The sequence below is a fragment of the Pristis pectinata genome, chromosome 8 (assembly GCF_009764475.1).
Source record: "Pristis pectinata isolate sPriPec2 chromosome 8, sPriPec2.1.pri, whole genome shotgun sequence".
Classification (NCBI taxonomy): domain Eukaryota; kingdom Metazoa; phylum Chordata; class Chondrichthyes; order Rhinopristiformes; family Pristidae; genus Pristis; species Pristis pectinata.
In genome coordinates this window covers 29644753-29669460 of record NC_067412.1, presented here as the reverse complement: position 1 = coordinate 29669460, position 24708 = coordinate 29644753, and the positions used below count along the sequence as shown (strand labels likewise).

The 24708-nt window shown below is 39.5% G+C and overlaps 1 protein-coding gene across 1 annotated transcript in view; it reads right to left on the bottom strand.

Annotated features, from left to right (window-relative positions):
* Positions 1-3992: 3992 nt before the first annotated feature.
* Positions 3993-24708, bottom strand: part of LOC127573639 (transducin beta-like protein 3) — a 44657-nt gene continuing 23941 nt past the window's right edge. Inside the window, exons 15-23 of the mRNA XM_052022041.1 lie at positions 23559-23789; positions 18419-18489; positions 16641-16797; positions 15772-15830; positions 14288-14391; positions 9280-9351; positions 7671-7829; positions 6867-6957; positions 3993-5758 (exon numbers count right to left, since the gene is read on the bottom strand). Coding sequence (XP_051878001.1) covers positions 5392-5758; positions 6867-6957; positions 7671-7829; positions 9280-9351; positions 14288-14391; positions 15772-15830; positions 16641-16797; positions 18419-18489; positions 23559-23789 — 1311 coding nt within the window. The 3' untranslated portion in view covers positions 3993-5391. The remainder of the gene's footprint in view (positions 5759-6866; positions 6958-7670; positions 7830-9279; positions 9352-14287; positions 14392-15771; positions 15831-16640; positions 16798-18418; positions 18490-23558; positions 23790-24708) is intronic.

Here is a 24708-nt window from a genome sequence, read left to right as displayed (position 1 = left end):
GTGAAAAACTTTGCATGCCATCTATACAGATCATTTTATTACAACAGTGCATTGAGATAGTACAAGGGTAAACAATAACAGAATGTGGAATAAAGTGTTACAGTTACAGAGAAACTGCAGGCACACAATAAGGTGTAAGGCCATAACGAGGTAGATTATGAAGTCAAGAGTCTATCTTATTCTACTAGGGGACTGCTCAATAGTCCTATAACAGTAGGGTAGAAACTGTCCTTGAGCCTGGTGGCACTGTATTGTGGTCAATGCACCAGCACCAAGTGACCAGGAACACCAACTCAGGAGACCAGAAGCAGGAAGAGCAGACAACAGTGGTGGAGAGCCAGGTTGGATTCCCTCACCTCAGCAATGCCAGCTGTTTCACTGTAGTGGAATTCACCCCTGGAGGAATATTGGTGCCAGTGCTTTAGCCCAATACAAATGCAATAGTTTACACAAGTCTAGGACAAGCTGGCACCAAACAATTGACTCTGGTAGCAATGACTATGGACCTTAAATTTAGAAAAACAATGCACAGCGTGAAAAGCTCTGTACGATGCCTTGTGAACTTTGGATAACTTGAAGAGGTTAAGGCTGACCTGTTGTTTTTGCAGGAGTGCTGTTTAATTCACCCCTGAAACACTGGTAATGGTCATGATAGAGGTCCCACAGGCAATTAATCTGGTCAGGAGGCAAAAATTGTTGCTTCTTTGGCCTGGGTATTTTGCAACAGGGAGGCATCTTCACCATCACTGAAGATGCAGAGGTGGTTAGGGGTCATCTCCTTGGAGCAGATGTAATGTGCAGAAACACTCTTCAGTTCTGAAGAATGAATGGCTGGCTGTCTTCCAGCAGCCTGCACTTTTGGCAATGTCCAGGCCAGTCACTCTGGCCGGTGAATTAACTGCATCTTCAGTGTCGCTGGACAAACCAAGAGGGCTGACAGCAAATCCGATGTCATCTCGAATCCCGATGAAAGCGATAATAATCTTCATTATTGCATCACATCAGTACACTCAAGTCTAGGCCAAGTGGCTCAGTTTAGCCATAAAGACTTCCTCTTTATGTCTCAAACACTCATGGTCAAATCCACCTGTCATGCTGGTGTTCTTCTCTGACCACTGCCTTTCTCTGGTTGACTTTCACCTACAGGAGGACCAGAAGGTTGGCTTGGCAGGGAGAAATGGAAGCCAAACTTCAAAGAGCTGACCCCAGAAAACATCAAGGAGCCTAACAAGGATTACACAGGATGGTGAAGTACGAAACCCATGTCATGAAAAGAGATGACTAGGCAGAGGAAAAGATTCAAAGATGTGTCCAAAGACTCCTTGAAGAAATCTCCACTGATTTTCCAGCCCCAAACCGCCCAAAGTGGAGGAGCATTCAGGATGGAAATAGCACAGTGAAGGGGATGCTCCGAGGCCCTATATAAGCACCAGAAAGCATAGACTACCTCCAAAACTACTCAGCCATCACCATCGGTGTCAGAGTCTGGGGTTCCCACATTGGCCTCATGAACCACTTCAGAACCCCGCAAAACCAGCGTGTAAGTTTTTTTTTACACACACAGAGTGGTGGGTGCGTGGAATGTACTGCCTGCAGAGGTTGTGGGGGCAGATACATTAGGGACATTTAAGAGACTTAGATAGACTTATGAATGATAGAGAAATGGAGGGCTACGTGGGAGGGAAGGGTTAGATATATCTTAGAGCAGGATAAAATGTCAGCACAACATTGTGGGCCGAAGGGCCTGTACTGTGCTGTAGTGTTCTATGTTCTAAGTCATCTTTCATCCTAAGGGACTGCCTACAAAAGAAAGCATGTTAAGCTCTCCATACATTACCCATAAAAGGAACAAGAAACTGCACTGTAATTTTGAAGCAAGCAAAGAAGACAGGAGCTGTAGGGATTGTGCAATTGGCTTCCAGTTCTTTAAAAATCATAGTTGCAGTTCTAAATTCTCAATAAACACTACTAAGACTCCAGCATGGCTCTTATCAGTTGGTAGTTGTCCACGCACAGGAGCAGAAGCAAAGTTTGGGAGATGAAAAATGTGAATTGCTTACTTGAAGCAAGGTATATGAACACATAGCACAGTGACAAATCTATTCATTAAGTAACCCGAATCAGGATTACTTCAGTGCTGAGGAAATAGCATAGCGATTAGCGCGACGATATTACAGCGCCAGCGATTGGGGTTCGATTCCCATCGCTGTCTGTAAGGAGTTTGTACGTTCTCCTGTGTCTGCGTGGTTTCCTCCGGGTGCTCCGGTTTCCTCCCACATTCCAAAGACGTATGGGTAGGTAAATTTGGGTTTAAAATGGGCGGCGCGGACTTGTTGGGCCGGAAGGGCCTGTTACCACGCTGTAAATAAAATTTTTTTAAAAATTAAAAAACAACACGTTGGAGTTTTCTCCCCTCTCCTGCAGGGGTTTGTGGATGAACTTAGCTATTTTGCCCAGAATTAAAATGTACCTCAATTACCAAATACATTTTTTATGTATTGAGTTTGTAACATTATCTATTTAGTAGTTTAAACAAGATATCATGATTTAATGATTAACAACTGATGAGTAAACAATGCCAAAACATTTTTTTGAAAAATGCAGACCATTTAAAGTCCTTTCCATACCCATATTTCATAATGAAAGGAGGCCATTTGGCCCATTGATTGTATGCCAGTTCACAGGGCAATCCTATTCTCCTCATACTCCTATCAACTCTGCTCAGATTCTACCACTGACCTACCTACTAGGAGCAATTAGAGGCCAATTAACCATCTGTGCCCTGGTTTTCTCTCATACCTTTGGGATGTGGGAGGAAACCAGAGCAGGCAGGGTAACCTCAACAGTCACAGGGAGAACATGCAAGCTCCACATAAACAGCACTGGAGGTAAAGACTGAGACCAGGTTCCTGGAACTGTGGGGGAGCAGCACTACCAGCAGTGTCACAGTGCCTCCCACTCATAGAAGTAGCAATGTTTCTGCAAAGGTATTTCAGAAGTAACGGCAATAAACAATCTCCAAGACACAAATAATATGGGGGGCGTGGGGGGGGGGAAGGAATGGGAAACAGCCATCAGTTTTTAGTCAGGAACTTTCCTTCCATTAGTTTAGATTTTCCTCACCAAAGTTTAGAGTGATAACCAAACACAGAGTTTTGTTTGGGTTCTTTTAAAATTAATTTCAAAACTTTATTTGGTTGGTGCTCTTGACCACTGCCTTTGTATGACAGTGTGCTTGGTCAGGTCACTAGGCAACAGCACACGAGGTAATCTATCTCTGAGACCTGATGACATTTAATGTAATGGATGGTTTGGGAGTCTCATCTGTGATGGGCTCTAACACATTGTCCAGAAAGTTGTTTATGGTGCTTTATAAAGACAATTCTGATTTATCACCTTTTTAAACTAGATGAAGTAATTTTCCTTTCTCCCTCTACTCTGCTGCTTGGTGCCCTTGCTACATTTTATTCATAGCTTTCTGTGCACATTGCTTAGGAGTTACCTTCTTCTTCTCAGCCACTTTCATTGGATTTGTGTACATAAATTTCAGTATACACTATGAGCAGAATAAAGACCTGCTCTTAAGCCTTTGGGAAAAACTTTCTGGAACTGAATCACATTATTTTCTAAAGCAGCAAATTTTAGACCCTTCAAATCTGCAGGTCAAATTTACCTGGCCACCCCTTTATTTTGTCTGTGTCTGGGTTTGAGGTTGCAGATTTTACCTCAAATTAGTGTACTTGGTGATAGTTATTGTCCCTTCCAGTACTTTGCACTCGTCAACAGCATCTCCCCATCATTAAAAGCAAGGTTGAAGTTCACTTTCAGAACTGCAAGTGACAATATACAACTCTCATGTTCATCACGGCCAAATAGTTGAAACCATTGGCACCAACTGTGAAAGGAAATGTTGAGGTTTATATTGAGTGCAAATGAATGCCAAATAATTTAAGAATTGCTGCATCAATATTTTATCTTAAATTCTTGACTATTTGCATGACACGTCAACTTCATTAATAACTCAGAAGGCAGTAATATATGTTTGGTTTTGGAGAAAAGTCTAAAACAAGTCCAAGCAAGCTGAAACAATAAATCAAATTATCTGTTCTCCTACCCAGCTTTCTAAGTGACTCAACCCAGTTCTTTATCGAAATGAATAGCTCAGGACTAGGTTTTATTGTTGACAGTGAGCTAGGTGATAACAAAGAGAGCGTTATAGGAAATGAAACATTAACCAATTTATGTCTTACCGTTACCTAGAGATCTCAGCTTAAAAGTATGCATGCAGTTTAGTCAGGCTTAAATGACATTACTTGTGGCTGAATTCACCATGATGGTCACATCTGAAGGTTACTGGTGCGCTGTCTAATCCCAAGAAAGAGTGGCACATACAGAGCAGAAAACTGCAAAAATTAGATTTCATTTCTCGTTCATCTGGGAATGTCCCAATTTTTTTTTTATTTCTTGTATACTGTAATTGGAATCTACACATATTCATTGAGCCAATTAGATGCAAGATAGTGGACACAGAACAATATTATGGTTTTACTGTGGGCTCGACCTGATTGTATCTCTCGTGTTTATTTCCAATTTCTTTTCCCCTATTTATTTGGAAATTAACCCAAAAAAATTGCAAAAAATGTTCAGAATTAAAAACCAATACAAAGACTGGATATCCAAAAATGTGAACTGGCAGCATGAAGTTTGTTGATCAGGAAGAAGCATTCAAGTTAGGACATCAAAATTTTATCATAACTTTTCAAGTAATGCTCAAATGTTTCAGATTATTGAAACTGCATTAGTCAATAACAGGAGTAAATGTTATTGACAGTAACTTTTAATTACTCCATTTAAGTAAAATATCAAGATTATTCATCCTGAATCATCTCAATTTGATTACTCATCCTGTAGCCCATGGAAAAAGAAAAGTTTTTCTAAACTGAAAATAGAACATAAGAGAAAATGCCCAGGAGGAGATAACTCAATGTTGTTCACTTTTGTTTACAAGGTACATGGTTTCAATAAAATTTGAGTGAATTAAAATGAATTCTTCATTATTTTAGAAGCATTAACATGCACCATGCCAAAGCACCAAACACATATTGAAAATTTATATGCAGATAATACATGGAGAAAAATGGGAATTACCCTTTTTACCATCACTAAAGTTAAAATAAACTGTGATGATACTCCATGCAGTTAGCTTTAATAACTTAAAAGCTAATGTTTTACCCAGTGATGATCATAAAGATATTGTATTAAAAAATGTGCTTAGCATTATGGAAACTTTATTGTAAAATGTTGATCTGAAAATATAAAATTAGAATTGTCCTTTTTAGAAATCACATGCTTGTGTTCATATAAAGGAAAAGAATTCACAAATTATATGGCTCAGTTCATTTTGCCAGATTTTGATTTCTTTCTGATATTAGGTTGCTTTTGTTTCACTTTTTCTACAGTTATCTTTACTATTTGATCACCAGCATTTCCATCTTCCTCCAATTCACTCTCACTTTCCGTATGAGGGGCCCGATTCTCTTTGAAGTACTCCCCAAGGGGTGGAAGACGCTTTTGTTTGTTGCAACTTTCTTTGTCCAATGCAATGCTGTCACTATCATTATCTTCATCTTCTTCAGACTCGTATCTCTGGGTACAAATGTTTGTTGGTGCAATCGTTGTCTTTTTGTTCCCATTAGCTGTTTTGTCCAATGGAGATGATGGCTCGACCTCCATTTCTTCAGCTTGTAGATCAGGATCACTAGGGGGAAAATACCAAAATCAACTGGCAAATCAATGATAAAGTTATCTTTAATTAATGAACAGTTCTACTTTCCTTGGTTATTGCACTTTTGCCAATTGTTGCTTACTCGCGGACTACCACTTGTAGACATATTACACACTGTAGCATTGAGAATAGTTTTTATGTAATAAAAATGCTTATGCCATGACATGAGGTATGAATGATTAGCTCATTTTGTAAACTGGTTTTAATATTTGTTCCCTTATTTGCACATTCCACTTGGTCCCAAGAACTTAAAAGTCCAACTTTAGATATCTCTATGTATTTAATTTGCATCCCTCAACTTTTTCTAAATTGAAGATATACAGCAAGATAGTATGTGCTATTAGCAGAGTAGGGATTCAAAGTGCAGCAATACTGGGGAGAAACATCTTGGCTGGGGGGGGTGGGGTGGGGTGGGGTGGTGGGGCGGTTGCTGTTCTACACTGGCAGCACTGCTTAGCTGGAATAACATCAAGAATTGGTGCTGGGGCTCAGTAACACTGGAACATGAGGTTAAGATGTTGTAGTTGGAGAGCACTAGGAACAAAATAAAGGATGTGATAGTCCATATATTTCTGAAATCTATCAGCAGTAAGAGGACAGAATGGGTGTAATGTCCATACAGAGTTGTTGACAATTTGCAGAATGTGAAGAAGAACAACAAAGTTTAGGGGCACACAAAGGTGAAGGTATGGCAGCAAGAAGTTGAAGGTGATGTGCCTACAATTAGTGAGGAAATAAGAGAAAAGAAAAAGCAGTCTAATTTCAGCTGGACAACACTGGAGATATGTTGGACAAGTATTTTCATCACAAATGATAAAGGCTGTAGAGCAATTGAAGAAAGGTGTTCAAAAATCATTTGTAGGTTGGTTACAGTTGTCTTGGTGTCATAGTAAAGCAGAAACCCTTTGAGTGAAATTCAAAGTAGTTGGAGGTAACATATGATGTGGAATATCAGGCCTTTGTTTTAATTTGCTTTGAAATTAAAAGTAGCAATGAAATTTGCAATTTCCTGCACATCCCAGGTAAGTAAGTTCAAGCACCGCCATAACACTCTTTTCAGTTGTGTTCAGTGCATACGTACCTGGATTTACCAGTCAGTCTCATATTCTGCCACATATAATCCAAAAACATAGAAGCCTGCAGCAACCTGCTGACTCTCTGGAAATGCCGCTCTGTAAATATTCAATGAAAAGAAAATCAACTTCAGAGGAAAGAAAATTCAGATCAAGCTAATCACTGTCTGCCTAAAATTGATGTAAAATAATAAACACTTCAAGAGCATGTGAGATTTGATGACAGGGCCATCACCATAGCTTGGCTCTGGGCTTTTCTGACTAGCAATACTGGATGCACATATACTGGTGTTGGGCAGCATTTTGAAAATTGGCAAGCAGGATAATCGCTTACAACCAAACAAACACAAATTCAAAGAAACTCAATAACAATCCTTTACAACTCTGGTGCTAGATGGTAGCTAAAGTACTAGACTCATTAGCTTATATGATATTTTAGATAACAACAGTGGATCTCAGATGCCAAACACCTTGCACAATAAAATATGAAATTATTCACATGACACAGCATAATAAACAGTAATCAGATATAAAAACAATCATGAGCAATAAAATAGCAAATGCTCTTCCTCTTGATCTCTCACATGGTCCTTGCTGAAATGATTTGCATGAAGTTTAATACCTTACGGGAATCTACCCACTGGACTCAATGACTTGAAGGAAGTGGTACATTATGAGCAAATGAATGGATTCATTGTGCACAAGTTATATAACTTTTCAATCCAGTAATACTGAATAGTGAAGACAGCTACACCCAAGGAGACTCATTGAAATCAAACTAAATTACATCAATGGAATAATAGCTGAATTACCAGTATAGGGGATCAGTCCCTCCAGAGCAACCTTAATTCCATTGTACTGAAGAAGATGTTCGGGAGTTTCATTTCTGAGGAGGATCTGGATGACATGCTGAGCTTCATGACAGTTTTTAGAGTTTGTGTTCCATACCATGCAGAACTTTAAAACAGACTCTGAGGAAAATAAATGCACTAGTTAATTTTTCAGATGCATTTTAATTATGTACAGTGGCATATAGGAATACACAGGGGAATGCAGCTTTCAGAAAAATTGACTTTATAATAGTCAAACTTGTCATATGAGACAATGCAACAAAAAACCCCAAGAACTGAAGTTTGCACATAGACATGCTTCTTCTCCAAACCAAATTTGCCTGAATTTAACCAAATCAGTATGTGAGATTAAGAAATTTCAAGAGTAAATTACATCTAATGGAAATTGCATTTAAATATTTTATGTAAACTACTAAATATTATTTTTGATTAAGTAATTAACTAAGATATACCAACATAACTATCAGGAGGTTCAGTGGAGTTTTGTAAATGCAATTTTCAGTTTTATTAAAACTGAAATTCATAGATGCTGGCTCAGGCACAGATTAAGATGCTTATACTTGTGATCCATTTATAGGTGTACTAATAAAACAGAAACAAGTTTTTAATACATTTCAAAAATTATAAAATGTTGCAACTTGTGTGGAACGGTGGAAAGCTTTACATTTGGTGATGTGCAAATTAGTTTGATTGATGCAGGGTCTCGACCTGAAACGTCAACCATCCCTTCGCCTCCACAGATGTTGCTTGACCCACTGAGTTCCTCCAGCAGTTTGTTTTTTTGGCTCCAGATTCCAACTTCTATAGTTTTTGTGCTCCATATAATTGTACCCAAGACATCTTTACTCTTGTACTCAAATCATTTTGCAATAAAGGCCAATATATTGTTTGTCTTCTTAATTGCTTGCTGCACCATATCACACCGGGGAATGCACATTATATCCCTTCCTGAGGTTTATTGACTAAAGTGGAATAGAAATGGCATCTAATTAGGGTTCTAAATGGCTGAGGAATCATTTCCTCACCACTGAATTCCATTTTCCTTAATATAAAAGCCAATAAGCCTCCGTGATTACTTTTTCTCTTACCTGTGAACCAGTGCATTCAGAACAATGAAGCATCAAAAGGACTTAGGTGACCAAATCTACCAACATCAAGAAAAAAAGAGATTCTGATTTGACCTTCTCACCTAGTTGCTTCACCTCCAACAGACAGTAGGTATGATACTAGTGGGAAAGTCTTGAACAAAGGAAGTAACTATAAGATAAAGGGCCTGTAATTTAAGACTAAGCTACTTAGAAATTCCTTCTTGCAGAGGGTGGCAAATCTCTGGATTTCTCTGCCCTGTTGAGTGGTGGACGCTGAATCATTAGAAGTATTTAAAACTGGAGATGGATAAACATTTGATAGATTGAGGGATACAGGAGAATGGAGAAATGGCACAGAAGAGGAGTTGAGGCCAGCACAGATTAGCTATGATCACTGTAAATGGTGGGGCAGGGTTGAAGGGTTGATGGCCTACTCCTGCTCCAGTTTTCTTGTGTTCTCGTGTGTCATGATACAGCCATACCTTTTTGATCCTGTCGCAACTTGAGGATTGTTGATTCCAGTTTTTCTTGCCCATTACATTCACCAAGAAGAGCTGTGAGAACATGAATTGGGTATCAATATTTCATATAAATATACTTTATATTTTGATGCAAACGTTTTATTTTATTTTCCAATTATTGGGTGGCAGATACATTAACTTCAATTTTTATATAAGCAGTTATATTTATAATCATAACTCTTTCTCGCAGTCCACTGAGCCAATCCCAGTTCCCTGTGGAGGGATCCAGTCATCCTCATTCCCTTGCTTATCATTTACTCTCAAGTGCCCAACTCAACTGTTCTACCTGATTCAGACCTTCAGATTTATATCACTGATGTAATAATACATTTATCTAGTTAAATGAACAAGAGACAAGTTGTCATGGCCATATAAAGACTTAAACTCGCTATTCAAGACGACATAATGGTGTAACAATTGATTATTTTTATTTATAGTTTTGAGAGGCCTGAAGGACCCAGAAGGACACTCAACTGAAATGGCGAATTATTAATAAGCTTAAGCAGTCAACAAGGATAGTGTCTATTTGATGCTAATAGTCAAACAATTTGGCTTAATTGAACAACGTATTTTTCCACGTCAAGGATAGGTTCAATTCAGAGTTTATAGTAATTAAACTCAGGTGAATAAACCTGGTTTGTGCTCTCTCTGGCTGAAATGCAGAGTGGGCAAACAGACACACAGAGCCCAGAAATTAAAGACCAGATACATCTAATACAGCAAATTGAAAATACTAGCCTCTACTCTGTTGTTGTGGCTGCAATGTTTATATGGCTGGTCAGGGAGGCTATTTGGTGTGAGTGGTGGGGAATTCAGCAATGGTAATGCCACTGGACATCAAAGGGAGGTGTTTAAGCCATCTCTTGTTGTCACTGAGGGGTTCAAATGTTACTTGCTACTTAGTGCACTCAGTTGCAGTTCTAACTGGATTACTAGTCTAGAACACAGAAAACTACCAGACAAAGTGGAAAACTGCCCTACACACACACACTCAAAAACAGGACAAATTTGCTTGATTACTGACTCTATCTGGATTCAATCATCAGCAGAGTGAAGGTTGGTACCATCAATAATGTCTTCGTGACACTTAGGCAGCAATAAACACACACTAACACATGATCTGGACACCGATTACATTACAACCAATTCAGACCTTGGCTGGTAAGTGAGAAGTAATAACCATGGCACATAACTGCCAGTCAATCACCATGAGTAATAAAAAAAGTGCCTCACCGTCTCTCCTTGATATTCAATAGCATTACCATTATTGAATGCCCCATCATCAACTTTCAGGGGGTTGAGGGAAATCACCATCAACCAGAAATTAACTAGACTAGATGCATAAATGCCACAGTTACAAGTTGAAGTCAAAAATTGGGTACCTATAGTGCAGAGTCACTCCTCGACTCCCAAGCCTCTTTCTCCCCTCCAAAAGTACAAGTTGTGAGAATAATGAAATACCCCCACATATCCAGAAGAGAGAACACTCAAGTTCATCACATTTCATGAATGAATTCAAAATAAATTGTGATCATAAATGACTATACATTTTGGCAATAGCTTTTATGATACCTTCACTGCACTCAGTTCAATTTTGGGGTAGGGATAAAAAGATGGTTGCTGAGAAAGGGCTTCTGACATTCTCACATAATTGCTGTTGATCACTGTGACAAATAGACCAAAGTACGATTTAATTTATTGGAACTATACACATGTACACTTCAAGCACATAAGATCAAAACATTCTTCTCTACCACAATTAACATTCTCGTTCCACGGGGATGAGTGAATGGAGAATGGAATGATTAAAGTAAAGAACCTCAAGGATACAAGTGTATAAAATGAGAGATTGGTCCACTGGCATGCCACCTGGAATGCCATGAAACATATCCTTCTCCTGCACAACCATATAATTGCCTGGGAGGGACGAGGACTAGAAAACTGATAATTCTCTAACCCATAAGGGAAATGATAATCCACCTTTGAATTAACCTGTGACCTACCCACACAAGGCATGTTCCCAACTGACCTTCCCATTTATCAGGGTTCAATAACATAAGCAATATAGATTACACCTGGTGACAATCTAGTGAGCTCCTATGATATACATACATCTGTGCCATTACCCAATTCAATGTAGCAGACTGCAAGGAGATTGTGATTGCTAACCTCAACTAAAGAGTAAGCATTTGTCGCACCAAACATTTTAATTAAGGTGGCTGATTTTGATCCTAACTGACTGTTCCGTGCTCCAAGTTAAACTGTCAAAGAATTACTCAATATGTTGCCAGCTCTCCTTTTCTAGGATCAATGGTCATTAAAGGAAAATGTAAGAGCTCTGAGGTCATCTAAATCTTTCCTATATGGATATGTATAGGAAATAACAATGATTAATCATGCTTTGGTATTACTAATTTGAAATACAGAACTTGAAACTTGCCATAAATTAAATTATAGTTTGGTTGTTTGCTGCGGATAATTTTTAGTTTGAAATTAATCAAATTTGATTAGAATTTAGACGTGCTCAGCCATTTCTGTATTTAGGCTTTCATGTACTAGAATCAAATTGGCTGAAGACTGGATTTTACAAAGGTGGTGACCATATCTGAAGACCAAGATGGATCATCTATTCAGCAATTCCAGCTGAAGACCACTGAATGCATTTTCAGTTTTTGTCTTTTACACTGGTGTGCTGGTCCTGCCATTATAATGGATGGGGATATACACACAATAACCTTCTACCGACCTAATAGTCGCTTAATTGCTCACCACCTACCATGAGTAATGTATTGGGATTGCAGAGACGAGATCTGATACCTCAGTAGTCTAGATCCGATTCCTCAGTTGTGTATAGAAAGCTGCTCAGTTGTTGAGCACGTCCAGTATTCTAACAAGGTCGACACCTCCCTTTCAGGAGTGCGTTACATAATTATTGCTGCATTATAAACTTATCAATGAATCAGAGTTGGTTGTCTGGCTTGACATGAAGGTAATGCAAGGAATTCTTATAGGAACCCAGTTTTTTTCTTCTAAATTGCTTCTGCATGAGCCCCAAATACCAGAGTGTTCAGAGGATTAAATTATGAACATATAACTTAGCTCATATTTTGTTCAGTACTGATTAAAGGGTAAACATTCGACTGTGAGGGTTACCCTTGGAGGCGAATTCAAATAGAATGGGGCCACATTTTCTGTTTTCTGGAACATGATCTATTGTTACAAAATTCTTGACGTAGTAAGTGCAGAGAAGCCATTTTTCCTTGGCTCAAGGGTCTAGAACTAACAGTTTGTTCTCAAGATAAAGGAGTTGACCATTTGAAACCAAAATGAAGAGAATGTGGCGGCCCGCACACGCGGGACTCGAACCGCCATCGGGAGCCACAAGCAGACACGCGGTAGCACGTTTGGAACTACCCACTCGGGCGGACCCTCCGGGGGACAGTCGGACATCACGTCCACCCCGCAGGTCACAGGGGCCCATGGGATGGGAGATTTAAGCACGCGATTTTGAATCAGTAAAGGGCTTTTTGAGTTCAGCACTCTCTGCCTCCATGTGTTCCTTTAGCAGTGTGTTGCATGCGGCTACAAGAATGTACTTTAGAGGGTAAATGCCTTTGTTAATTGTCTATCGCTGTGGCACGCCCTGTCAAGGGCTGACATTGATATATTTTTGGAAACTAAGAAAATCAAGGAACAGAGGACAGAATGGGACAGTGTTGAGACAAGTCAACCATATCCTTTTGAAAGGTGGAGCAAACACAAGCAGCTGTATGGCTTACTCCTCTTGTAAAAGAACTGAGTACTTTTAGTTTGGATTTGCACAGATTTAGAGGTTGTACTTCAGCTCTTTAAAACTATGAAGGGCATCAATAACATTCGAGTAGGTATACTTCTTGAAATGACAAGTGAAGACATAAATAGCAGCCAAGCTTTAACCTGGAGGAAGGAATGTAACTATACATGCAGAAGTTCATTTTACTCAAGAGGCTGAACAACCTGCAGACTAGCATTCCAGCAGGAATCAAAGGACAGGCTGCTTTTCAAGATAACATCACATGCATTTTTGGCTGGACCTTGCTGAAAGAAGGTAATATTTTGGGAAATATTTTGGCTTGTGATATCCTTGAGTTGGTCTGATTATGTTTCAGAAATATTGGACAAAGGTATCTTGAACTGGCCACAGATTTTTGTAGGTACAAAACATTTGGAAGAAGTTATTAAACTTATATAGCCCTGATAACCTTTATTCAAGTAATGTTAAAGGATCTGAAGATCTGTATGGTACAAAAAATGTGCATTTTCTTGAAAGCAAGAGGTAAACAAAAAATTAAAGTAACATTTGAATATTGTTGCAAGTAAAGAAAAGTCAGAGAATTTGTGTGAACAAGCTTCTGTGAACTGCAATGTAATAATAGCCTGACTCGTTTTGGTAATTTTAATAATATCTGCTGAGGGATAAAGAGTGGCAAGCACAACAAAGCTAACCTACCTCGTTATTGAAATAACGACGCAGGATCTTTTAAATTTATCAAATGAGCAGATTGAGGCCTGAGTTTTGCATTTATCTGACATGGTGTAGTACTCCCTCAATACTGTAATGTGGTGTCAATTGAAGATTTTTATAGTGAACCCACAACCTTCTAACAAGCCAAACAATTCTACCAATTGAGCCATAGCTAACACTGCATGTGGCATCCTGGCCATTTCTCAAACCAACACTACTAAGACTAATCAATTACCTTCTACACTTTGAATTATCTAATGTGCCACTTAGTGATACATCAAAAATAATTCATTGGCTGCAAGACATTTTATGGGAGTCAGAAGTGTGAAAGGCCTTGAACTGCGAGGTCTGGAGTATGACAATTGAAAGAGGATTATTAGTTACATTAATTCCAATTATTCATTTTCTGCTTAAATATACACCAAATTAAGCAAAAATCTATGATGATAAAAGCATCATATTTACCTTTAATCACAACCAGTACCGTTTGAGGCTGGTCCAAAGAGATGGCCAATCCTAAAGCTTTCAAGTATTTCTGTTCATGCAATAAATTAGATAATTCTTGTTGCCTGGTAAGGGAAGATTCATTTTAATGAGTCAAAAGATAAATGTAGCTCTTTTAAGAACACCCAAGCTTACTGTAGAAGTAAAGAGATTAAAGAAAATAGAAAAATACACCTAAATTGTGCAGTACCATTTAAGGGATCACACACTTGTCATCAATTCCAATAGTTGTACAAACACCAAAAGTGAACACTTTAATCTTTGCAGTTTCCTATCATTTCAGGTAGACATAGAATGCCACAATTCCTTTTCTATTTTACACAAATACCTAACATTTACCAATGGGACAGAAGAATTGATGAACAGATAGACTTCTGTTGCACTCTTCTTCTTCAGACTGAGTTAATATGCACTGTTTCTGTCACAAGTTTAATAAGGCACCTTATTTGGAGCAAAAATTACCTTGACACATAGACATAGTATTTAGGATTTTTAAAATAATACCACAATTTGTCCCAATTTTTAATCTAAGATTAATAGATAACTCCTACATAATAATCAATGTCACAGAATTACATGTCTTATTTCTGTGCAGTAATATTTGATGACAAATCTGTCACCTCCCTTGTCACATTGCACTTTAAGCTCAACATTGGACAATTGATTTGGTTCCCATCTCCAGCATCAAATAAAGAGCAGTAGGTATCTCACTTTCCAATTTTTGTTTATCTTTTTGGGCTTAATCTGGAAGTTTGGTTAATAACTAACCAGAATTCATTTAGTTCTCACTTCACACAAATACCAACAGCAGATGGATGACTGTTTTGTGGAACACCTTCACTTTGCGTGTAACTAGTCTGGGAACTCATAATTTTAATCCTCCACTCCCTAACTGCATCTTCAGCATCCTACTCTAGGTCATAAAGTCGTACAGCACTTGTGTCAGGTTCTTTGGCCCACCGAGTCTGTGCCGACCATCAAGCACCCATTTATATTAAACCTACACTACATTTTTGTTATTCTCCCACTGCTCCAACAAAAGGCAAAGGGACAAGGGAAACAATGAAAGCATCTCATCTTTCAATTAGGCACAATACAGCCTTCTAAACCCATTACTGATATTTGCCTTGCAACTCCCATTTTTACCTTCTCTGGACCTTTTTTTTGTTTCTTGTCTTTTATTACTATATCCTGTTGTCTTGAACCATTGTTGTCGATTAATAACTCGTACCTCCAGAAAATGACAGACTTTCATGTTTGTTCTTTCTTCTCCTATCCCCATTTCTCTGCATCCTTAAACATGTCTTAACACAACATTTGCCAGTTCAAATTGACAACCTTTCATCAGAAACATTAACTCTGTTTCCATCTCCATTGATGCTGCCCAGTATTTCCATCACTTTTGTTTTTAGTTACTTGTAACCACAGTTATTTAAATGACTTACTTTAAAATTTGCTCTTCCTGTTTGGCCTGCTCTTCAGCAAGCTCAGTCTCTGTAACATCCTGAAACACACAAAAGAAACATTTTTAAGCCAACAAAATGTATTTTTTTTTTTAAGGCAGCCAACAAATAAAAAGCTACAGAAGCTTGATCTTTGGTCTCCACACAATGCCCTCCAGTCACAAGGTAGCTCAGCTGACAGGTCAAATGCTCTACTGATAGAAAATTTGCTGCTTTCAGAGATGTCAACAAAAAACACCTATGTTTCATGTAAGTCATGGAGTCATACAGCACTTGTACAGTGCAAGGGATAGATGAATAAAGATGAAGGATAGTGGGGTGGGGAAAAATGTTTTCCATTCTGGGCACCTAGTGCAGGCATTAAGCATTCCAGTCCATTCCACCTAGACTGAGTACAACGTAAAGCTTTTGCCACTTTGGTTTAGCAACCTTGGAAGTGAGACTGTCAATCAAGCTGCACTGAAAGAGACTTAGTCATGTATCGCCAAGCCCAGGATTTACACAACCCAGTAAATATAGACAACTATTAAAGCAGACCTTTCTCCATTCAGTCTCTCCCTGATTCAAGCAAAGGCCCAAAGGTAAAAGGCTAGTGCCTAAACAACTGCTACATCTGAAACAAACTCTAACTGAATTGTATTTGATGGGAGTTTCATCCCTGTACTGAACAAAGCAATAAGGGCTCATCTCATTGTACTCTCAGAAAATGAACAATGCTACCAAATGGAACTCTCTCCCTGGCCAAGAGATTGATAGCAGAAAATGGAATATAGACTTGCTGAAAACACAAAGTCTAGTTAAGTGCAAAAGCTGGTAAAGCAGAATTCTATCAGTGATTTCATTCATCATACCTTCCAGATAATTATGCACGAATCTCCAGATCCAGTGACAACCAAGTCATCTTTCTTGTTAGAATGCAAACCCCACACCTTATTCTCATGGGCATCTAATGTTTTTACACATTCATTGGTTTTAATGGTCCAGAGCTTCAGGAGACCATCAGACCCACTGTGGATAAAAAGAAAACAAATGAAAGAAACTATCAATTTACAATAAAATTGTATAAAATCTTTGATTTGAGTTGCAATTTTATGGCAATTACAATAAAAATTGAAATAGTGAAAATTTTATAGTATATATTCCTCACCCCAAATTTACTCTTTTATTACAGTAATTTAAAGGCATACAAACTTCCCTCCAGAGTTCATAAAATCAGAGGAGATTTAGACCAAGGCAGAGAAAGGAATATGGGTGGTTGGGTTAAAAAAAAATAGGTTAGATGTAGAATAAAGTTGGGGAGATGGGTGGGAATAAGTACAAATAGGGCAAGGGGTATACAATGAGGATAATGTAAAGAGGGAAGCTAGGTGGCAGAGAGGGAGAAGAGACAAAGAGAACCTTACAATAATCAAAAGAATCCACATTATGTAAGAAAGACGCTTCCGTCTGCTGTTAAAGTTTCTTTATTCTGAATAGCAGTGACTTCTCCATGTTCATTCTTAAGATACAATAATTAATTGCATACCAGGGATTGCATGTAATTATGGTACTTTTGCAAATCAAACCAACCCTAAAGATGATGCATTTTGCACTTTCACCAGAAGAGAGAATAATCTATCCAAAATTTGTATACAACATTGTTTGGAGTCACTGTACGTTGTACTCTGGGGGCAAGTTGTTACAAAGGGACATTGACAGAGCTAACGAGGGGGCAAATTTATGACAGATGGAGTTCAATGTGAGAAACTGCACAGCCATCCACTTCTTTCTGAGAAAGACAAATCAGAACTCATTTTTCAAAAAGTGCTGCAGAAGAGTAAAAGGATTGAATGGCTATGTGCACAAATCAATAAGAACTTATGCATGGGTCCAAAATATAACTTGAAAAGTTTCAGTTGTAAACCTTGTGGATTGAGAGCGAGTTTTTCCAAATTCCTTTTCAGGGATGTGGAGAAACCAGCATTTATTGTCCTTCCTAATTGCCCTTGAAAAGATGGCAGTGAGCCACCATTTGATGTCTTTCCAGTGACCATACACCCACGTTGTTGGGTTGGAGTCTCAAAAAATGCCATTGAATATCAAGGGGAGACTGTTAGATTCTCCGTGATTGCAGGTGGTTAATGTCTAGCACTTGTCTGCCACAAATGTTACTTCCCAGTGCCTGAATATGGTGATACCTTGGCTTAACGGTTTAGATTATGCAAACAGGTTGCACATATTTAATTTGGGTTCCTAAATTTAGACAGTTGAGTGACAGCCTAATTAAGTTTTTAAAATGACTGAGGGACTTGACAAGGCAGATACCAAGACTATTTCTTCTGTTTAAAGCTAGGCCAGAGGAAGAACCTTTCCTGTAAAAGACAATGGAAATAAGGAATCTAGTTCCCCACTCTGTGGATGCTGGGTCACTAGAAATTGTGGTTGAAGGGGATTTTTATTAGATAAAAGTTATCAAAGAATATGTAACAAAGGCAGGAAAATTAAGTGAAGGTAGGGATCAGTCATAATCTGCAAAGCAGGTTTGAGGGGTTCTATAGCTTTTTCATTTTCTTCCACTTTTAATGCACTTTGAAATGGAATGGCGAGACCCACTTACAATATTAATACAGATGTATTTTATAGACTGTACCTTGTCAACAGCTGAGTTCCACGGCTGACAAAAATAATCTTCAGTACTGATGCATCATGGCCTTCAAATGTCTGAGAATGCAAACATTTAGTTGAATGAAACAAGGACTGAAATGGAAATGATACCATGCAGTAAATAGGGTCTTTATTACAAGATAGCAAAATAAAGTACTATTCTGTTAATTATTAACTACAGCTATGTTTGTGGCAATTCCTTCATCTCAATTTGACTGTCCTTCCAAATGAAGCAGCAACTCAACTGCATTTCACTAATCTAATGGACTGCACTGGAGCTCACACTGTAATCGGAGAAATCAAATGCAGATTGGGTGACTGCATTGCGGAACACTTCTCTGTTCGCAAGGATGACCCTGAATTTCCTGTCGCCTGTCACTATTTCTCTAGCTCACTCCCATTCTGAACTCTGTCTTTGGCTTCTTAAAACATTCCAATAAAGCTCAATGTAAGCTTAACAACAGCACCTTACCTTCCACCTCGTCATGTTACAGCCTCAAGGACTCGACGTGGAATTCAACAATTTCAGTTAACTGGCTTTCCTTGTTTGTCGTAAGTGGTCAATTCTGGTACAAGGACATTCAACTCAATTCAGTTTTTGTTCTCCTCTCTCCACAGATGCTGCCTGATCTGCTAGGTATTTCTAGCATCCTCTTTTACTTCAGACTTCCAGCAACTGCTATGTTTTCCCTCCCATAGTTCCAGCAGGTTCTATTTCTATTCCCTAACTGCCCTCAATCATCTATTAACTAGATAACTCTGAAAGCAATGTGACATCTAACAACCTTGGTCTCTACCCAATCACAGACATTCCTTTTGTTCTCTCCACCCTTTTTTTTCCTTAATTTAAAATAATTGTTTTTTCATTTTTCTAGTTCTGATGAAGATTATTGACCTGAAACCTTAAATCATTTCTCTTTCCACAAATGCTGCCTGACTTGTAGAATGTTTCAAAAAAAAACTGTTTTTACTACAGATTTAGAACATCTGCATTTTTTAAAATTATTTCCATGTGAGCTTTATCGAGACTGGGAAAAGGTATAAGAGGTGAAAAGGGGAAAAAGCAAGAACAAAAAGATGGGTGGTAGGGAAGGCCACGGTCATTAAGTGGCAAAAGAGTGGTAGTGCTTGGCAAAAGGGATCATTAATGGGAAAGGAGCTAAAGATACATCTGCATGTCAATAAATTACTGGATTATCTGAAACTGCTCAACTCACTGTGTAAATCTTTTGCTGAGATTTGCAAAGGATCTGCTGACAGAATTGACATAAATGAGGAATTACTGAGTGGGGGCTATAGTGTCACATGGCTGAATGCCAACCAATGAACTTCTATGCAGATAGAGTCGCAGAATCATAGAGCATAGAAACAAGCCATTTGGCCCAACTTGTCCATGCCGACCAATGGGCACCCTTCTGTATTAATCCCATCTCCCAGCACTTGGTCCAAAGCCTTCTATGTCCAAGTGATTCAATTGCTCATCTAGGCACTTATTAAATGCTGTCAGCAACCCAACTTCAACCTCTCTCAGGCAGTGTATTTCAGGTATTTACCACTCTCTGGGTGAAGGTCCCCCTCATAATCCCTCTAAATCTCTTCCCCTTTACTCCATGTCTGCTAGCTTTATCTACCCCTGATATGCAGAAGAGTTTCCTGCAGTCTACCCTATCTATACCCATCATAATTTTATACATCTCAAACATATCCCCTCTGAACCTCTTCCGCTCTAGGAAGAGCAGATTGAGCTTCTCCAGTCTCTCCTCCTAACTGAACTGCTCCATCCCAGGCTACCTCCTGGGGAGTCTCCCCTGCATCCTCTCCAGCATGATCACGTCCATCCTATGGCATGGTGACTGAAACTGCACACAGTACTCCAGCTGAGATCTGAGCAAGATTTTATAAAGTTGGAGCATAACTTCCCTACTTCAGTATTCGATGCCCCGATTAATGAAGGCCAGTATCTCATAGATTTTCCAATCACATTATCTACTTGTGTTGCCATCTTGGAGGATCTATAGACTTGTACTCCCAGGTCGCTCTGTTCCCCAATTCTCCTTAAGACCCTACCATTCATGATGCCCTTGCCTCATTAATACTGTTAAAATTCATCACCACACATTTGTCTTGATTAAAACTCCATTTGCTGTTTCTCAGCCCATTTTACCAGCACATTGATATCACTCTGCAACCTAAGACTATCTTCCACACTATCAACAACTCTGCCAATCTTCACGTCATCTGTGAATTTACTGATCGTGCCTCCCACAGCCACATTATTTACAAAAATTACAAACAGCAAGGGTCCCAATACTGATCCTTGTGGGACATTAGGTCACAAGCATCCAATTGCAAAAACAACCCTGTACCATCACTGTCTCCTATTGCCATGCTAATTTTGGATCCAATTTGACAAACTGCCCTGGATCCCAGTCTCTCATGTGGGACCTTGTTAAAGGCCTTACTAAAACCCGTGTAAAACACATCTACTGCTCTGCCCTCATTGATACACTTTCTTAGCTCTTCAAAGAATTCAATCAAATTGGCAGACAGGATCTGCACTTGACAAAGCCATTTAGGCTGTCTCTGAATAGTCCCTGCCTTTCCAACTGATCATTAATCCACTCCCTCAGAACTTTTCCCAGTATCTGCCCTACCACTAGTGATATGGACTCACAAGTCCATCAGGTCTTTCCCTGCTGCCTTTCTTGAAAAGGGGACCACATTTGCTGTCTTCCAGTCATCGCCTTACTTGTGTCAAGCGAAGATTTAAAAATCTCAGCCAGAGCCCCAGTAATCCCTTCCCTTGCCTCCCGTAGCAGCCTGGGATAAATACCAACTGGTCCTAGGGGTTTATCCATCCTTAAGCCTGCCAAGGCATCAAGTACTTCCTCTTTATTTATGGAGACCTGCACTAGACTTTCACCTACCCCTTCAAGTGAATTCTCCAACTACAAAGTCTGTTTCCTTTGTTAATACCAATGAAAAAGTATTCATTCAGGACATAACCTATCCCTTCTGGTTCCATGCACAGATTGCCCACATTGTCCCTAATGGCCCTATTTTTTCCCCCTGGTTATTCTTTTGCCCTTAAATATATTTATAGAATACCTTTGGATTTACCTTAATCCTGTCTGCCAGTGATGTTTTTGTGACGCCTCTTAGCGTTCCTAATTTCCTTTTGATGCGCCTCCCTCTATTTTTTTATACCTTTGACAGCCCTCCCGTCATTAGTTCCCTGTACCTGTCATATGCTTTCTTCTTTTTAGTCAATCCTTAATATCCCTTAACATCCAGTGTTCCCTACAATTACTACCCTGGCTTCTAACCTTACAGGAACACATTGACCTTGAACTCCTGTATTTCTCCTTTGAATGTTTCCCACTGTGCAGATGTAGACTTACCTGCAAGTAGATGCTCCCAATCTACCTTTGCCAGGTCCTCCATTACATTAATGAAGTTGGCCTTCGTCCAACTTAAGTTTATTACTGGTCCATCCCTTTCCTTTTGTATAACCACCTTAAAATATAGGGAGTTGCAGTCCCTCAAAATGATCCCTCACTGACCCTCCCTCCACTGGACCAGCTATATTCCCCAAGACAAGGTCCAGTAATGCTCTTTCCCTTGTTGGTCTATCTACATATTGCATCAAAAAGCTCTCCTGGACACACATCAAAAATTCAGCCCGAGCTTTTAATGCACTTGATATTTGGGAAATTAAAATCCCCCAGTACGATAACCCTATTTTTATGGCATTTCTATCTATGTTACCTGTCTACATATATGTTCCTCTATCTCCTATTGACTGTTGGGAGGTGTGTAATACATTCCCAGCAAAATCACAATACCCTTTTGGTTTCTAATCTCTGCCCAAATGGCCTAATTTGAGGAAACTTCTAGGATATCCTCCTTCAATACTGAAGCAATGCAATCTTTGACTAACAATACAATACCTCCTCCCCTTTTACCAGCTCTGTCTCGTCTGGGATATTGAGTTGCCAGTCGTGCCCGTCCTTCAACCATGTCTCAGCAATAGCAACAATCTGGAGAACAATTCTGAGCCCCTTCCCCCGCCATCTCATGGAGACCAAGATGGAAGAAATAAGTGTGGTCAAGGGTGCAGCTGACCAGTGAGCTTGCACAATGGAAGACCTGCCTGATGTCTACAAGACTGTAATGTGTTTACTCAGAATAGGAGGAGAATCTCAAGTTCATGCTGCTTGTTGGTATAACAAGGGGTTTAGACACTGTGAGAGAGTAGACAGATACTTAACGTGACAGACTGTCAGAAACTCAGAGCCACGTTTGTTCAGTGAATGGAGATACTCGATGAAGTGGTCAAAATCTCAGTGATTGTACAGCAGAATACTTCAGGAGCAGCATATATAATACACTAAAATACTGTTTTACCTGGAGGGCTTCTTTGGGCCCTGGACGGGGAGAAGAATGAAGGTAAAAGAGCAGGTGTCACATCTCCTATGCTTGGGTGTAAAAAGTGCTATACAGCCTATGAGAGGTAGAAGGGAGGTATCAGGGGCTTGTACTAGTAACAACCTCTGTTCAGTATTGCAGCATTTTTCGATTCACAGTGTCCATAATATTTTATTTCAGAAAAAAGAGTCCACTGCTGGATTCATGTGTGATGATAACAAAGTAATTTTACCACCAGTAGGACATATCAGATGATGGGTGTCTTATTAGTAAAGGAGCCCGCAGATTTTTAATATGGATTACCAATCAGGAAGAGGATAGAAAGGTTGGAGGTGTTGGCTTCTGGGACTTCCTATAGTTTCCTGAACTGCTCAGCTGCTTGCTCCAAAACCGTCAAACTGAAGTCTTGGTCCCCCCTCTTGATAAACCAGTTCCACGGAGGAATCCATGAAGAAATAGTTGATTGGAGCTAAACAGCTAAAATCAGCCACATCAAATGGATCAGCATCCTCCTTGACCACCCATCCTCCAACTCCTGCCCTAGATTTAACTGGTACTAAGTTTGTGCTAAGTTACCTAATTACCACTGCCAGCATTGTTAATAAGGAAAGTCAGTTGCTTTATTTCCACCCCCCCCACACACACACACACACACACACACGGATATACCCTCTTTATCTTCAATTTAAATGCTCTACCTTTAAACAGTTGAAGTCCTTAAGTCCCCACAGTTTCACAGTGCCATCTGCTGAAGAGGTAGCAAGGATTTGATCCATAGGAGAAAAATGGACAGACCAAATCCCACGTTTGTGGCCTCGAAATACTCCCATGAGTGAGAGATCAGCAGATGACCAGAGCTTTGCTGTCCTGTCCTGGGAGCCTGTTGCTATCAGCTTATCATTTGGAGAAATGACCACACTGTTTATATCCTACAAAGCAACAAATAGAAAACATTAAAAAAAAAATCACAGCTTCCTTCATAACTAATGATCAGTTTCATTCCCTATGCAATATGGTTCAAAATTATAAATGCACTTATATAGTACCCTAAAGACCGCTGTAAATTGCAATAAGCCCCAGAGTTGTAAGCCAAGCCAAAGGCAAGGAAATGATGCACATCAAAACAGTGGATAGAAGTGGTTTTGAGGAAGGGTTAAAAAGAAAAAAAAAAGTTCAGGGAGTGAATTCTAGAGCCTAGCCCTCAGAAGGCATGGCTGTCAATACTAGGACATAGTGAACTGGAAGGTTGGGGGGGGTTGGTGGAGGTGGATAAAGAGGGGAGGCACAAAGCTATAGGGTGGAGATGCAAAAAGTGGGGGTCAGTTAGTGGAATGCAGTTAGCTGGGGGATTGGTTAGGAAAGTAAGGCTGCAGGTAGAAGTTACAAAGACAGGGAAGTGTCATGTCATGAAAGGGTTTAATTTAACAATAGCAACTTTTAGTCTCTGAGGTACTAGTGGGGTCAAAAGCCAATGCAAATCAATGAAGACAGGCATGATGTACAAGCAAGATAATGCAGAATATGACACGAGCAGCAAATCTTTAAGGTCAAGCTTAGGGAAGCAGAAGGAGAGGGATGGGAGTTGGCCAAGTCTGAACTGAAGCAGCTCACACCGAAGAACACAAATGCACGGATAGTCATACAGCACAGAAGCAGCCCTTCAACCCATCAAGTGCACACTGACTGGCAAGCACCCAGTTACACAAATCCCATTTTTTATTATTCTCCCCACAGCCCCATCAACTTTTCCCAGATTCTACCACTCACCCACACATGAGGGGCAATTTACAGTGGGCAATTAACCTACCAACCTACAGGTCTTTGGGATGTTGGAGGAAACTGGAGCAC